We start from the raw sequence: 14,086 nt of genomic DNA on the forward strand, positions 1-14,086 counted from the left end.
GGAGTTTAATTTATTTGCTGTGACTGGGGGAGGCTGAGGCACAGGCAAATCCTTTTTCACCACCTCACCTACAGAGCCTTAAAAGGCAGGGCAGACATCTGGGAATGGCAGAGGCAAACCAGAGAGGCAAGATTCATTGGAAACTCCCTCTCAAAGGCAAATGCTAGATTTTTTTTTTTGCCTTTGGAATTTGTCAACCTTAGGAAGCTGTCTCTGAAGTCACATTATAGTCCTGGGAATAGCTCATACTGATGAGATATTAGAGCCAATTTAGGGCAAGTTTAGTCATGTATTTGAAGCAATTCTCAGTGCTTTTGTCACTGGCAAATCCCACGTTGCATCTGACTGTCTCCAGGGAGGGATATGAACACAGAAAACAGAGCTTCTCTCATAGCCAGACAAAACACATCACACAGGTCACATCTTTATCCTACCAGGGGACCAAATACTAAATAGAGCTAAACCCCACTTTCTAACTACTACACAACTCTTCCAGAATAGCACCTCCCACACACCACAGTGCAGATCACAAGGCTGCATCTGTAGCAGATGACCTTCACAAAGCAGCCCCCATTTCAAGTACATGAGCAACAGTGCCCATCGAGGCAGAGCAGCCCCTCCATGTTTTCCAAACAACACAAATATTTTTGATGACTTCATGGTCCTTCATTTTTTTCTGTAAGCCACTGAATCTGGACTTTACTTACCATTACAAGAGGGCAACACTTTGTGAAAGGCTATTAGGTATTTTTCCAAGAGAGACTTTAACCACAGGCCTCTGTAAATATTTTTTTATTTTGCTTTGGAAGTTCTCCTCACACATGAGATCACAACACAGACACCTTTCTTAGTGGAAAGTGCTTTGCTGCCTGTTGAACCAGTGTATAAGCTGTTAGCAAAAGCAGGAAGTTACTTATCAGCCAGTCAGTACTGCCTTAAATACACATCTTTACTGCTACCCTCATTACCTTACTGTTTGTATTTATAGTCTTGTATCCACCTCCTCATCCTCAATCATGCACAGCAAACTCTCTACTTCTCAGGTGTTATTGATGAGGACAAAGCCACAAGCCCTTCAAGCATCTCTTGGATTCCAGCACATTCTTTACTGTCCAAAACATCACCCGTTTTGGCTGCAAATCCACTTGGACTCTTCCCAGCTGGCCAACTCCTCTCTTTTCTGGTTTTCTATCTCCTTTTCTGCCCACAAAGAGTGTGATCACTTTGACTTGCAAGGAAGACGATAGCAGGAGGTGTGGTGGTCTTTGAGGTCAAACTCATCATGGCCTTCCCTGAGAAGCAAACACAAAATGCAGTCAGAAGTCAATACCCATGCAAGGAGCTCACCCTCAGCCACTGCACAAGATGCCTCCCAGCAGCTCCTAACTAGAAACCTATCCCACAGGCTACCTGTGAGGAACAACTGGCAGCCATCTGGACTAACTGCTGAATGTATTTGGTGGCCACAGAAACCCCTGAGGTGCTCAGTTTCAGCATTGTGTCTGTGATTCCCAGGCACTTTAGCAGCTCCTGTGGCAAAAGTCAAAATGACAGCCTGCTCCACACAGCTCTGAAAAATAATTGTGGCTAAAATGCAGAAGTGTACTGGAAGCTCTCTTAAGCATGCTCAGTATTGAGAAAGACACAAGCTTCCATCTGCAGTGTGCAACTGATACACTCACTCACCTGCCAGGCTGTTGATTCTCATGTTTGATGAGATTTTGTTGATTTTACTCATGTTTGCTGTCTGATATTTCAGTTTGTTTGTTTTGCTTTTGACCAACTAACAGTGCCAGTCACATTTTTCTTACCATTTTGAGATGTTCTCCCCCACTCTATTTCCATCTCTCTACAAAAAACGTTTGCAGGAGATGACAGAATATACACAAAAGTCTCTTACAATCTCAACCAAATTCTTAGCATGCTGCTGTTTAAATGTCATTCAGCACTACTCTAAGAACCCAGCCAACTACCCAATACTTCAGAGTCATGAAAAAGAGAAGCCACACAAGCTGTGAGAGACAGCTTTGTATTCAAATGAATCAACACTCCAAACCTAAGACATGCTACTTTTTTTGTCAAAAATGAAGCAACAGATGTTTAAGAACCAAGATTAATAGCTGCTGGGTTGTCCATACTTCTTTCAACAAGCATTTTTTAGATTGTTTATGACTGCAGAGTCTCAACCTAAAAAACGTCTCAGGAAAAAATGCGACCTGATCTCTCTTCTTACTGGAATCCAGCCCACATCACCCATCAATGATACTAACAAGCCATAGGAGTCACTGAACAATGGTCTCACTTATCCCATCCCATGCAAAGCAGTCCATCAGCTGCTCCAGACAACACCCAAACAATGTGCCCAAACATGCAGGGGAACAGTTCGGAGCGAACAATTCTGCCTGTGACCGGTTAATTCCTAAAGCCTGGGATAATTAGTGATCAAACAAAGTATTTCTCTAACTACTAGCATTCAGGTTTCCTCAAATCTTCCCTCCTACTATCTCTGCTTGCTGCCCAGCAGGAAGAATGAATAAGAGCAGCCAAGCTTCCCTGGGATCTGCCTCTGGGACTCACCGAAAGCAGCGCTGGCAGTAGAGGTCCCCATCGCAGCCGTGGCAGCGCAGGGTGGCATCTTCATTGCAGATACAGCACCAGGGTAACTCATCCTCCTCACTGCCATCTGCCCCAGAAAGAGCTGTGGTGGCTAGAGCTTGGGTCTAATTCACAGAAAAAAAAAACCAAAAACCCAGAGAATAATTCAAACCCCAGCAGAGACAAAACAGGATTTTCATTGTAGTGCATGATGGCCAAGATCACGTCACATCCTCCATGGTTCACTCTTTGTTGATCAAAACTCTGTGAGATGAACTTGTCCAAAGCCCAAGGATTGGCTCCACATGTATCCAGATTGTTTAATAAAAACTCAAAGCACTCCTTTGCTTATGAATCTGTGTTGCTTGGAAAGTGAACAGGTATTCACCCTCATTTAGTGTCTATGAAATTTACTCATTTAGTGTCTTCACTAAATGAAGCCCAGAGCTTCTGGCAGGTACCACAGCAATACCAAGTGACAAACAAATCCTGCTGCAAAAATAAGGGATCAAAGAGTTTTGCTGAAAGGAGTTACGTGGGAAGGGAAAGCAGTGGAGAGGTGAGAGGGTTGTTTTGTACCTGTTACAGAAAGAAAACTGGGAGACAAAGGACACAATTTGCCAAAAAGCCCTTCCTATAGATTTAGCCAAAAATATCTTCTGAAATCATAATCTTAAATCATAGAATCATAGAATGGGCTGGGTTGGAAGGGACCTCAGAGATCATCAAGTCCAACCCTTGATCCACTCCTGCTGCAGTTCCCAGCCCATGGCACTGAGTGCCACATCCAGGCTCTTTTGAAATATCTCCAGGAATGGAGAATCCACCCCTTCCCTGGGCAGCCCATTCCAGTGTCTGATCACCCTCTCAGTAAAGAAATTCTTTCTAATATCCAACCTAAATCTGTCCATAAGGTCTTCTATTGACTTCTGGTTTACACAGTGATTGGACACTGGCAAAGGCAGCTTCCTAACACAGCAGTAGTAAGATGGCACTATCTTTCATATCAGTAATCCCAGAAATGCAAGGTGCATACCTATGAGATGGATATTTTATATAATGCAGGAATTAAATGCACAATTAAATAATTTCTTCCTCTGGGGATAGGCATGTCAGGTGTTTGTGAGTCACAGGTCCACTTAATTCTTGTAATATACTTAAAGAAGGTGCATGTATTTTCGTAATAGGCTGGAACCCATCCTGAGCATAGGATATTTCTTCCTCCAATGTTATATGAGAACACAGACAGTCAATTACCATCTAGAGGTTCTCTTCTGCACATGCTGAAAGCACTGGCAAGCCTCCCACTTAGGCTGGTTCAGAAGACCTTGGCCTTCTTGGTCTAATTATATTGGTGAGTTACACATTCCTTCTCTGATATCCATCTTGTGAGGTCTGTGCTAATTCCTCTGGGTTCAGAGGACACCTTGCCACTTGGCACAAAGCCAGCCTGAAAGGAACTGTGTTCCCAGGGAGCAATTCACTTTATAAGTAGAAGAATGACTCAGAGCTGTGCTAAGGGTTGGTCAGCCTTGCAGAAACCACTCAGCTCCTCTGCTCTGGAGAAGCTGGTTGCTTGGTTTGTTTCCTGCATGAAGCCTAGGATACAGCAAACCTTTGCTGCAGAACTGTTCTCTCCTGAGACTCTGGAACATGGCAATTTCAAGAGATCCTGACCAGCTTACTGACCTTCTGCTTTGCTTTTTTATGTGGGTTCTCTTGTGAGGGTCCTGGTAGGGTGGTCTGATCTGGAAGGATGTTGAATCCACTTGCTTCATCCAGGGCTGCTTCTTCTGTTAGCTGGAAAACAAGAAGCCTTTGGTTTCCAACAGAGCTGGGAGCCTCATTCTAGACTCTAAGCCCTCCTCTTTAGTCTCATGCAGTATCAGGAGGCAGGTCTGAATACAGCTGGTGTTAACCAGGCAGATGTGAGCAGTCTAAACAGAACTGTAGCACCAGTGGGCTTCAGCTTTGCAGTATCAGTAGACCTTCAAAATCATGCTAATCACTCATATGCTGTCTGCAACCAGGCAGATACTTAAGCACAAAAAGCTTGTGTCTTCCTGGAATACAATTCATGGACATTTTGCAGGGAAATCTAGGGATAAGCTGTACTAAATAGGACACATTTCATCAAGCATGCTCTAGCTGGGTGGGGGAAAAGATTATGCAAGTGAGTAAGTACCAGTACACTGGGGCTGGAAAGGAGAAACACTAAGCATGAGTGAGAAAGACAATGTGACAGGCTAGAATTAATGTTGTCACACAAACATTGTAGCTGAATGGCCCGTGGGAGCTAGAATTAGAAAAGCACTAGGAGGGGAAGGAATGAAACTCTGCTCAGGAACAGAAATACACCCTTTGCAGGCTCACCAGGTAACATACACACTAGGAATAATGGAGAAGAAAATAAACAAATCCCCAGCTGCCACTTCTGACCTGTTTCAGCACTCTGTGAATGGCTTCCTCCTCAGCCACTTCCTCATCACTGTCAGGGAGTGAATAGGTTTCCAGTGTCACTGCAGGAGTAAAAGACAAGAGACTGTAACCACACCTGCCCCAAGCCTTGTGCCCACTTACATGCAAGAGACAATCCTTTGTAGTGTGAACTTGTTTTGGCACTCTGGCTCTGGCACAGACAGGTCCTCTTCAGATGGGGATTACTCAAAAAGTGTGTTAATGGGGGTTTTTTAATACTAAGGAGGGAAGGAAAAAATTCAGCACCAAAACTACAGCTTTGCTTTTAAAAACTTAATTCTAGCATGCTGTGGTGAGGTTAATAATCTCAAGGAAGGGTGCACAACAAAGCAGTCTGGCCTTACAGCTCTGGGCTTTGCCCTCAACTAGGATCTTGCATACTGATTTCACAATGAACCAACCCATACAGCTTTACAGACAGAACCAAATCGCTTTGTTTCTCACAGAACAGAGGAGTTAAATGGATAAACACCTCTCAGAAAATAAATTATTCTTTCCCAGCAACTTGGTTCCTCTCCTGGCACTGGGTTCTTCTACCCACCTTTCTCTGGGTCCTCTCCTCTGAGTGCTGCCAGTCTCTTGGCAATTTGTAGGATCTTTTCCTTCCTCGTGTTCTCTTCCCGCAGCTCAGCAGCAGCTTCTGCCAGCAGCTTATTCTTCTCCTCTTCCAGCTGTTTTGCATCCAAATCTGCAGGGCAGATACAATCTTCACTCTCCCGATTGAGATCATTCAAAATTTGGCTACCAACTCCTGCAAAGAGACACACAGAACATGCTGATGACTCCAATGCTGCTTGGGCACAGAAAACTTGAGAGCGGCTTGCTGCTCATCCTGTATCTGGGTAGCAGTGGGAGAAGACGTGGCACAGGAGGACCCACACTGCACACGAAGGCAAGAAAAGTGAGCTAATCTGTCTTTTAGTGAGGTTACAGAGAAAGCATTGCAGCTAGGTCTGTTTAATATCTCTATAGATGATTTAGATGAGGGGATTGAGTCCATCACCAGCAAATTTGCAGATGACACCAAGCTGGGGGGGAGTGTGGATCAGCTGGAAGGCAGGAGGGCTCTGCAGAGGGACCTGGACAGACTGGAGAGTTGGGCTGATTCCAACGGGATGAGGTTCAACACAACAACCCCATGGGGAGCTCCAGGCTGGGCACAGAGTGGCAGAAAGGGACCTGGGAGTCTGGATTGCCAGGAAGCTGAAGAGGAGCCAGCAGTGTGCCCAGGTGGCCAAGAAGGCCAATGGCATCCTGGGCTGGCTCAGGAACAGCGTGGCCAGCAGGTCCAGGGAAGGGATTCTGCCCCTGTGCTCAGCCCTGGGGAGGCCACAGCTTGAGTCCTGTGTCCAGTTCTGGGCCCCTCAGCTCAGGAAGGAGATTGAGGTGCTGGAGCAGGTCCAGAGAAGAGCAAGGAGGCTGGGAAGGGATCCAGCACAAGTCCTGTGAGGAAGGGCTGAGGGAGCTGGGGGTGTTGAGGCTGGAGAAGAGGAGGCTCAGGGGAGACCTCATCACTCTCTACAACTCCCTGAAAGGAGGTTGGAGCCAGGGGGGGGCTGGGCTCTTTTCCCAGGCAACTCTCAGCAAGACAAGAGGGCACAAGAGGTCTCAAGTTGTGCCAGGGGAGGTTTAGGTTGGACATTAGAAAGAATTTCTTTATGGAGAGGGTGATCAGCCATTGGAATGGGCTGCCCAGGGAAGGGGTGGATTCTCCATCCCTGGAGATATTTCAAAAGAGCCTGGATGTGGCACTCAGTGCCATGGGCTGGGAACTGCAGCGGGAGTGGATCAAGGGTTGGACTTGATGATCTCTGAGGTCCCTTCCAACCCAGCCCATTCTATGATTCTATGATAATGGGATCTCAGATTTGATGTTTTGGAACAGAGCACAGGTGTGTTAGGAGTAGCAACAGCTCCATCCCAGGGAAGGGTCACCTTAGAGAAACAGAGTGAATAATACAACCCTGAGAAGAAGGAACTGTCTCTGCACAAACACAAGGAAACACACTATGGAGCCTGATGGCTGCCCTTGGTCAATTTGGGAGTTTTTGTGGGAGACAAGGACAAACTGGACACTCAGCTCACCTGTGTGCACAGGGAGGCACATATTGCTTTCTCACCATAGCACATACATTATTAGACAGAAATGGGTCTTTGGAAGCCCTAATAGGTACCTTGAGGCTGGACTCTTGGTCTGTAATGCTCATCAATGGCAACTTCCTCAGACAGTTGAGTTAAGAGGTCATTGGTCTGCTGGACCAGACTTCTGGTATCAGGAGGCTGGTGAACCTAAGAAACAAGAAAGGCATGGGAAATGGCAAATGAGAGTAAAAAGACAGACTCAGTCAAAGAGAAAGTTTGGTAACCAAGATCATCCCTCAGGTGGGAGCAACATAAAATGATGCATCCACTGACCTTGGGAGTCTCAGCTTATGGATACCTGGTATAAGACTCTCAGGGCTTCATTCTCAGAGGTGCTGAACACACACAGCTCTAAAAGCAGTCATGCAAATCAGGCAGTAGCACTGAATGTGCAGGAGCACGTGCTGCTGGGTCCCAACCCCAGCTCTGCCACTACCTCCAGTGTAAAAAAGTGCCACTCTCAACAGTACCATCCAGCAGCCTCACTGAGACCTATAAAAACAGCTGGGTGTGTAGCACTGCTGAAAGAGCAGCATGAAGAAACAATTTATCAGGGAAAAGATAATTCATCTAGGCTTTGAAGGCACATATCCAACTCATTCCTCTGCAATCTCTGAGTAACCACTCTGTGCTTCCATTTCTGGAATAATTAATAGGATCTTGCCCAGCTGGGATGCAGCAGCACCTACAAGATACAATTAGAAGGTAGGGCTGATAAACCCCACAGACAAACAGCTCCAAAAAAAATACCAGGCCACTCAGGCATACAAATGGATTGAGAGAAAAAAACTCATCATCTACTGTTTAAAATAGACAAGAGCTAAAGAAAATAGTGTATTCAAACTGAAGCAGTGAAGTGGAAAAGCCTGGCCATTTGCTTCTGGAGCAACAACACCATCAGGAGATGGACATTTCTTAAGGGAGCCACTCAGACACAAAAATGCCAAAAAAGAAGAACAGCTGATGTGCTGGGACAGCACATTATCAGCTTGAAATACATCACTGGCTGAAGAGCTGAGGGAGCTTACAGGCCTGGGAGCCAGGGAAGGAGGATCTCTGCCCTGCAGCACAGCCAAGCGGTCCTCCATCTCCTGTGTGGATGGAACAGGTCCCCAGGAGTCCTCCTTCAGGGCAGCCAGCCTAGCTTCAATCTCAGCCTGAGTAGGGATGGACTCTGCAATTTGGAAAAACCCAAGGGAGGAGATTACTCTCATTACTGAAAGCCAAAGGCTTCACTCTTCCTTCCCAATCCTTGCCTGATCAGAGTTTCTCTCCTAGCCATAAGGCAAATATTAGGGTACCATTGTTTGGCAGTCAGATGACTTAGGACACTAGGGAGAGGCAGAGAAGTCATTTAGGCAGTACAGCCCATTGGTCCCACACCCCTTGATGTAATCCTAGGTATATCAGACTAAAATACTCCCCCAACACTTAATAGGACAAGAGAAAATAATCCCAACTTGCAACAGGGTAGGTTTAAACTGAGTATTAGGAAAAATTCTTTGAGAAAGTTATCATGCACTGGAACTGGCTGCCCAGGGAAGTGTTTAAGTCACTGTGTCTGGAGGTATTTAAAAGACATGGAGATGGGGTGCTTAGGGACATGGTTTAGTGGTGGACTTGGCACTGTTGGGTTGATGGGTGGACTCAATCATCTCAAAGGTCTTTTCCAAGTGAAAAGATTCCACAATAATCTGGTCACCACTCTGCAGTGGGTGCTTTCCCTTTTCCTATCCCATTACCATTTTATAAATAGTTTATTCTCCCACAACCACCACAAGGCTGTCCCAGAACCTGACAAATGTGGGCTGGGATGAGAGCCCTTTTTTTCCTCTCTAAGGCAAGGCTGGACAGAACACAGTCCCACAGAGACAGGGTTGCTGTTGCCCAGGACAATGACCCACAGGAAACCTCCTGCAAAAGAGTTTGGCCAAAGACCCTAATTTCATTCTGTCCTCACTGGGCTCTACACAGGTTTCACCCCAAACAATGGAAAACATGAAAGTGACTTTACAGGTGTGATACTGCCCCAAAACTGAGAAGCAGTTTCAAGGCAATAAGCAAAAAGAAACTGGAACATTATTCTAAAATCACTGTAGAATTTGGCCACTGTGGCAGCAGAGTCTGGATGCTCTGTCCAAATGTATTTCCCTCAAAAGGCAGGTTTTGAAAGCCCTCTCCCTCCAGGTTCCATGTTTCCCTCTCCCTCCAGGTTCCATGTTTCCCACATAGCAGTGTTCCCACCCAAGGTATCTCCAGTACTCTCCAAAACTCACTTGGTTTCCTTTCCTCCCTGAGCCTCTCCAGTCTCTCTGCAATAGCTCTATCCTCTTTTGAGAGCCCTTTGTATCTGGAGCATTTTTGACCTGAGGGCTTTGCAGTTGTCCTTTGTTGCTCTTTCAGTTGGTTCTGCTGAGCCTCAAAAGCTGCAACACGCCTGTGACAAGGATGGAAAAAAAGACACAGCAGCTGAGAACAAAGGTTTAAACCCTGAGATATGAAAACATTCCCTGTGTGAACTCAGCAGACTGTTTGAAGAACATCAGTGTAGAACAGAAGAGAAACACTCCTTCCTGCACCATAGCTCACAGGAATAACACACCTGCCATCACTTCCAAGGAGACAAGGAACATTTGACTACCAGGTTCCTGTTTCCAAGCCAACCCCAGTCAGCCATGGATAAATGTAGGCAGGTGGCTGGCCAGGAGTCAGTTCTGAAAAGCACAGACTTCATTCCTGTCCTGGTTTGGGCCAGGATAGAGGTGATTTTCTCTCTTGTACTTTTGCTTTTAGCTAAGTCTCTTGTAAGTAGTTGCACTTGCTGAAATTAACAGCAAGTTTCTCAGACAGTGTGTGTTTCTAGGACTGATAACACTTGATGTTTATAGTTACTGCTAGAGACTGGTGTGCAGAGCCAAGGGCACTGCTCAGCTCTGAAGAAAACATAAAGAGGTCCCACCTGCAGCCCTCCTTTGGGGAGGAACAGACAAGATAGATGCCAGAATTGACCAAACAGAGTATTCCATCCCATACACCTCATACTCAGTATAAATTCGAGGGAATCACGAGGGCCAAGCCATTGATTTCCTGCTTCCAGCTTCCGGCTGCCTGCCCTTCCTGCCTTTCCTGCTTCCCTTCCTTCACCCAGCATCCTGGAAGGATCCCGTCCGTTTGCCTGCCTGTGGTCCTGATCCATCCCAGCCCATATCTGTGTGTTCCTGCCTCCAGTTCCCAACTGCTGCTGACTCCAGGATTCCAGCCTGGACTTTCCCAGGGCTGCCCTGCAGCCTCAGTGGGGATGTGAGAGTTATTGGGGGAAAAGGGGGAAGGAACGTGGTATCCATTTTCCTGTATATCTGTATATATTTAGTAAATTTTTCCTATTTATCGTTACTGTTTCATTAAAGTTGTGTATTTTAGTTTCCAACTCATAAGTCTCTCTCCCTTATTCTCTCTCCTTTCTTTATCAGGAAGGAGAGAGAGATTAATAGAGAGCGTCTGTCACTCGGTTTAATTGCCGGGCCAGTGTTAAACCGTGACAATTCCCCATAAAAAGGGAAAACCCAACGAGCAAAACCTTCATCCTTAATTTAATTACAAACAAGCAAGTGTCTCCATCACAAACCCCACTTTTTCTGGTCTCCACAGGGGTAGAGAAGTGAGGGCCTGAAATGTTACTCTGCAGCAGAAACAAACACCTTACTGCAAGTGCAACTCACTTTTTGTAGTTTTCTGGTGGTGACCATTTTGCAGAACTGCTTTGAGATCCCTCTCTGAAAGACAAAAGCAAGAATTTCTTTGAACCCAAGGTACTGGCAATGCTTCAGTCACCATGCTCTCAACTCAAGATGAATCACTGTAAGTTTCTCAACCTTCCAGTCCAGCCTCTTTCATAACCTCCTACAGAGAGAGATGAGCTTATGGAAGGCACGAAGATGCCTGGGACAGCAGGGCACTTCATTTCTAGTCCTTTGGTCCAGTTCTTTTGCATCTGGACAAAATGTGATTTAACATGGTCACCAGTGATCCAGTGGAGCAGGGGCTGCAATACCCTTGCCTCCCACAGCCTCCTCCCAGTTCAGAGAGCAGAGCCCAGTTAGGCATGACTCTCAGTGCAATTAGCTTCCATGCAGCATAACACCCTGAAAGGAGCTGTGGCATGCAACAAGCAGAGAATTATATAATGCACAGGCTAAACAAGATGTTAAAAGAATTATTATACAACTGCTAGTATCACCACAACATCTTCTAGCACACTTGAATGCTTGTGTAACTATCTTCTACTTTGCTGCACACAGGTAGAGCTGCTAAACTACACACTTATGTCAGGCAGTTGGCATATTTTTATTTGTTCTTAGAGGTCACAGCTGCTGAGGCACCTGTGCTGTGCCAGGGCCAGCACAGTAAAGAATGAATGCAACATTGTTGGGCTGCTTTCCAGTTCTAAGGTTTCAGTTCTGGAAGCTACGTGCATGAAGAACAACTATACATGTGGCTTTCAGAGCTGCAGCTTGCATATATTATACACTATATATATATATATTATATATATATAATATATAATATATATTTATATTATATATACTACATTATATTATATATTACATTATATTACATATAATATATAATATGAATATATTACATATAGTATAATATATATTATATATAATTATATATATTATATATAATTATGTATATTATAATTACATATATAATATATAATATATAATATATTAATATATATTGTATATTACATTATATAAATTATATTACATTATATATCATATATAATTATAAATATATTCTATACATTTATAATATAAATAATATATATATTATATATACCATATATAATATATAATGTATATTTTATATATCTATGTAACAAATATATACTATATTATATATTATGTTTATATAATATATATTATATGTAGTATATAATATATTGTATATATTTATATTATATATAATAAATATAATATGTATGTCAATATATATTATATATGGTATATATATTATATATTATATGTATGTTATCTATATTATCTATATTATATATAGATATTATATGAATGTTATCTGTATTATCTATATTACATATATATATATTATATGTATATTATCTATATTATCTATATTATCTATGTGCTATCCAGACAGGGAGGACTTTTTTCTGCTGTAACACTATAGTACTGATATATTTTGCAAACAGATGGGGGAAAAAAATGCCAACAAAACAAAAACAAACAAACAAACAAACAAAAACCAAACCCAAAAGAAAGGTTGCTCTGTTTTTTAATGGCTTTGGAGTTGTAAAAGGAAATTTCAAAGCTCAGAGACTGAATACTGTACTTTCAGCATCAACAGCTCACACTGCTTCCATGAGCCCGTGCTTCTGAAACGAAGACATTTGCTAATGAGAGGCTCTTCTCCTTTAGACACCAGCAGAGCCAGAAAATCCCCCACTTGCTGGCGAAAATGCCTTATTATATGAGAAAAGAGAGGATGAGAGGCAGGTGAAGTGCAAGAGAAAGATGAAGGCGTAGAAAAACAAGGTTGTGAGAGGGGTTCTGGTGTATCCTTGTGCTCCTGCTACTTCTTCAGATGCTCACAGCTCAGTAATGGCCTGGCTTGACACTCCAGCTCACAGTGCAGAGGTGCAAGGCACACCTCTCCTGCAGAGCCCTGCAACACTGGGCTGCAAAACGAAGAAAGAAAGCAGGATATTGTGTTTGGGTGAAGAAGCACTCCTGTCTTACCCAGTCAGTTTGCCATGACACTGCTTGCACACCTTCTGCTGGGTGTTTCCACAGCGGGGAACAACAGCACTGAAGCCAAGGCAGGCTGAGCAGAACAAGCGTCCACAGTTCTTGCATCCACACTGCAGAGAAACAGAAGGGGAGGAGAGGGCTTCATCCCCCATTCACCACAAACACCCCACTGCTCTGCCTCGCTGTATTCTGTAGAAAAGCCCACGCCAAGGCGCTCTAAAAATGACGCTGGGGTTACAGTGTTTTTTTTTTTTCCTGTATCATTATCTGGTGCTGAAGATACTGAGATGCTCAAGAACCTTTGAGCACCAGCACATCACCCCTGCAAGGAGCAGACACCACTCCACCCCACTACAGAATAAACTGCAAACACGGAAATCCTACAAAACAAGGACCGAATATTGGATTGGAGGGATGACATTTAGTGCCTTTTTTATTTTCTTGCTTTTCTTTTTTTTTTTTTTTTTCTGTGATCGCCCATAAAGACACAGGCACCACTCTGTAAGCCCAGGGGGACAACACCACGATACTGCCCGACGGGCACATCTCGGAGCCCAGGACGGCTCCCCGGGTTCCCGCTTGGACCCCCGCACAAGCCGGACTTGCCTCTTTCTTGAAGACAGAGAATTTGGAGGCGCACCCATAGCACCGGCCATCCATGGCGCGACCGCCGCCTGCTCCCTGCCCCGCGGGGCGCTCAGGCACCGCGCTGTCCCCCCACCATCCCGAGCTCCATAATTCTCCCCGCCCGGATCTCTTTTTTCACCGGGAAGCGCGACAGCGAAGTGATGGATCAGCAAAGGGGAGACGGACGCAGCGCCCGTCCCCCTCCTCCCCACACACACACACTGAGAGTGCGAGGCGCGGCACCGCGCCCCGCGGGGACGCACAGCCCCATGGGAGTTGTAGTCCTTTGAGCCAGCTCCTCCCCTCCACCTAACAGGACTCGCCGGCTGCACAAACTACACTACCCAGGATACCGCGCGGCACCCGGCGCCCTACCTGCCGGAAGCCACTCGGTCCTTCTCAGCGCCTGAAAACATCCGGCTCTGCCGCGCTATGCATTATGGTACCTGTAGTCTGGTGCCGCTGTCCCT

General features: G+C 45.0%; 2 protein-coding genes across 2 annotated transcripts in view; both read right to left on the minus strand.

Moving 5' to 3' along the window:
- The window catches only part of SPINT1 (serine peptidase inhibitor, Kunitz type 1), a 41,812-nt gene extending 40,715 nt beyond the window's left edge, over positions 1–1,097 (minus strand). The window contains exon 1 of the mRNA XM_071744741.1: positions 969–1,097. The gene's annotated coding sequence lies outside the window, so the exon portion shown is untranslated. The remainder of the gene's footprint in view (positions 1–968) is intronic.
- Positions 777–13,855, minus strand: ZFYVE19 (zinc finger FYVE-type containing 19). The gene is made up of 11 exons (XM_071744744.1): positions 13,596–13,855; positions 12,978–13,099; positions 10,935–10,988; positions 9,492–9,652; positions 8,244–8,389; positions 7,248–7,362; positions 5,615–5,824; positions 5,035–5,114; positions 4,285–4,395; positions 2,578–2,720; positions 777–1,292 (listed from the first exon to the last, which is right to left on the minus strand). The coding sequence occupies exons 1-11, from the start codon at positions 13,647–13,649 to the stop codon at positions 1,220–1,222; spliced, it is 1,269 nt and encodes a 422-aa protein (XP_071600845.1). The 5' UTR covers positions 13,650–13,855; the 3' UTR covers positions 777–1,219.
- Between the last annotated feature and the right edge of the window lie 231 nt (positions 13,856–14,086).

Source organism: Heliangelus exortis, chromosome 5, assembly GCF_036169615.1.
Source record: "Heliangelus exortis chromosome 5, bHelExo1.hap1, whole genome shotgun sequence".
Lineage (NCBI taxonomy): Eukaryota > Metazoa > Chordata > Aves > Apodiformes > Trochilidae > Heliangelus > Heliangelus exortis.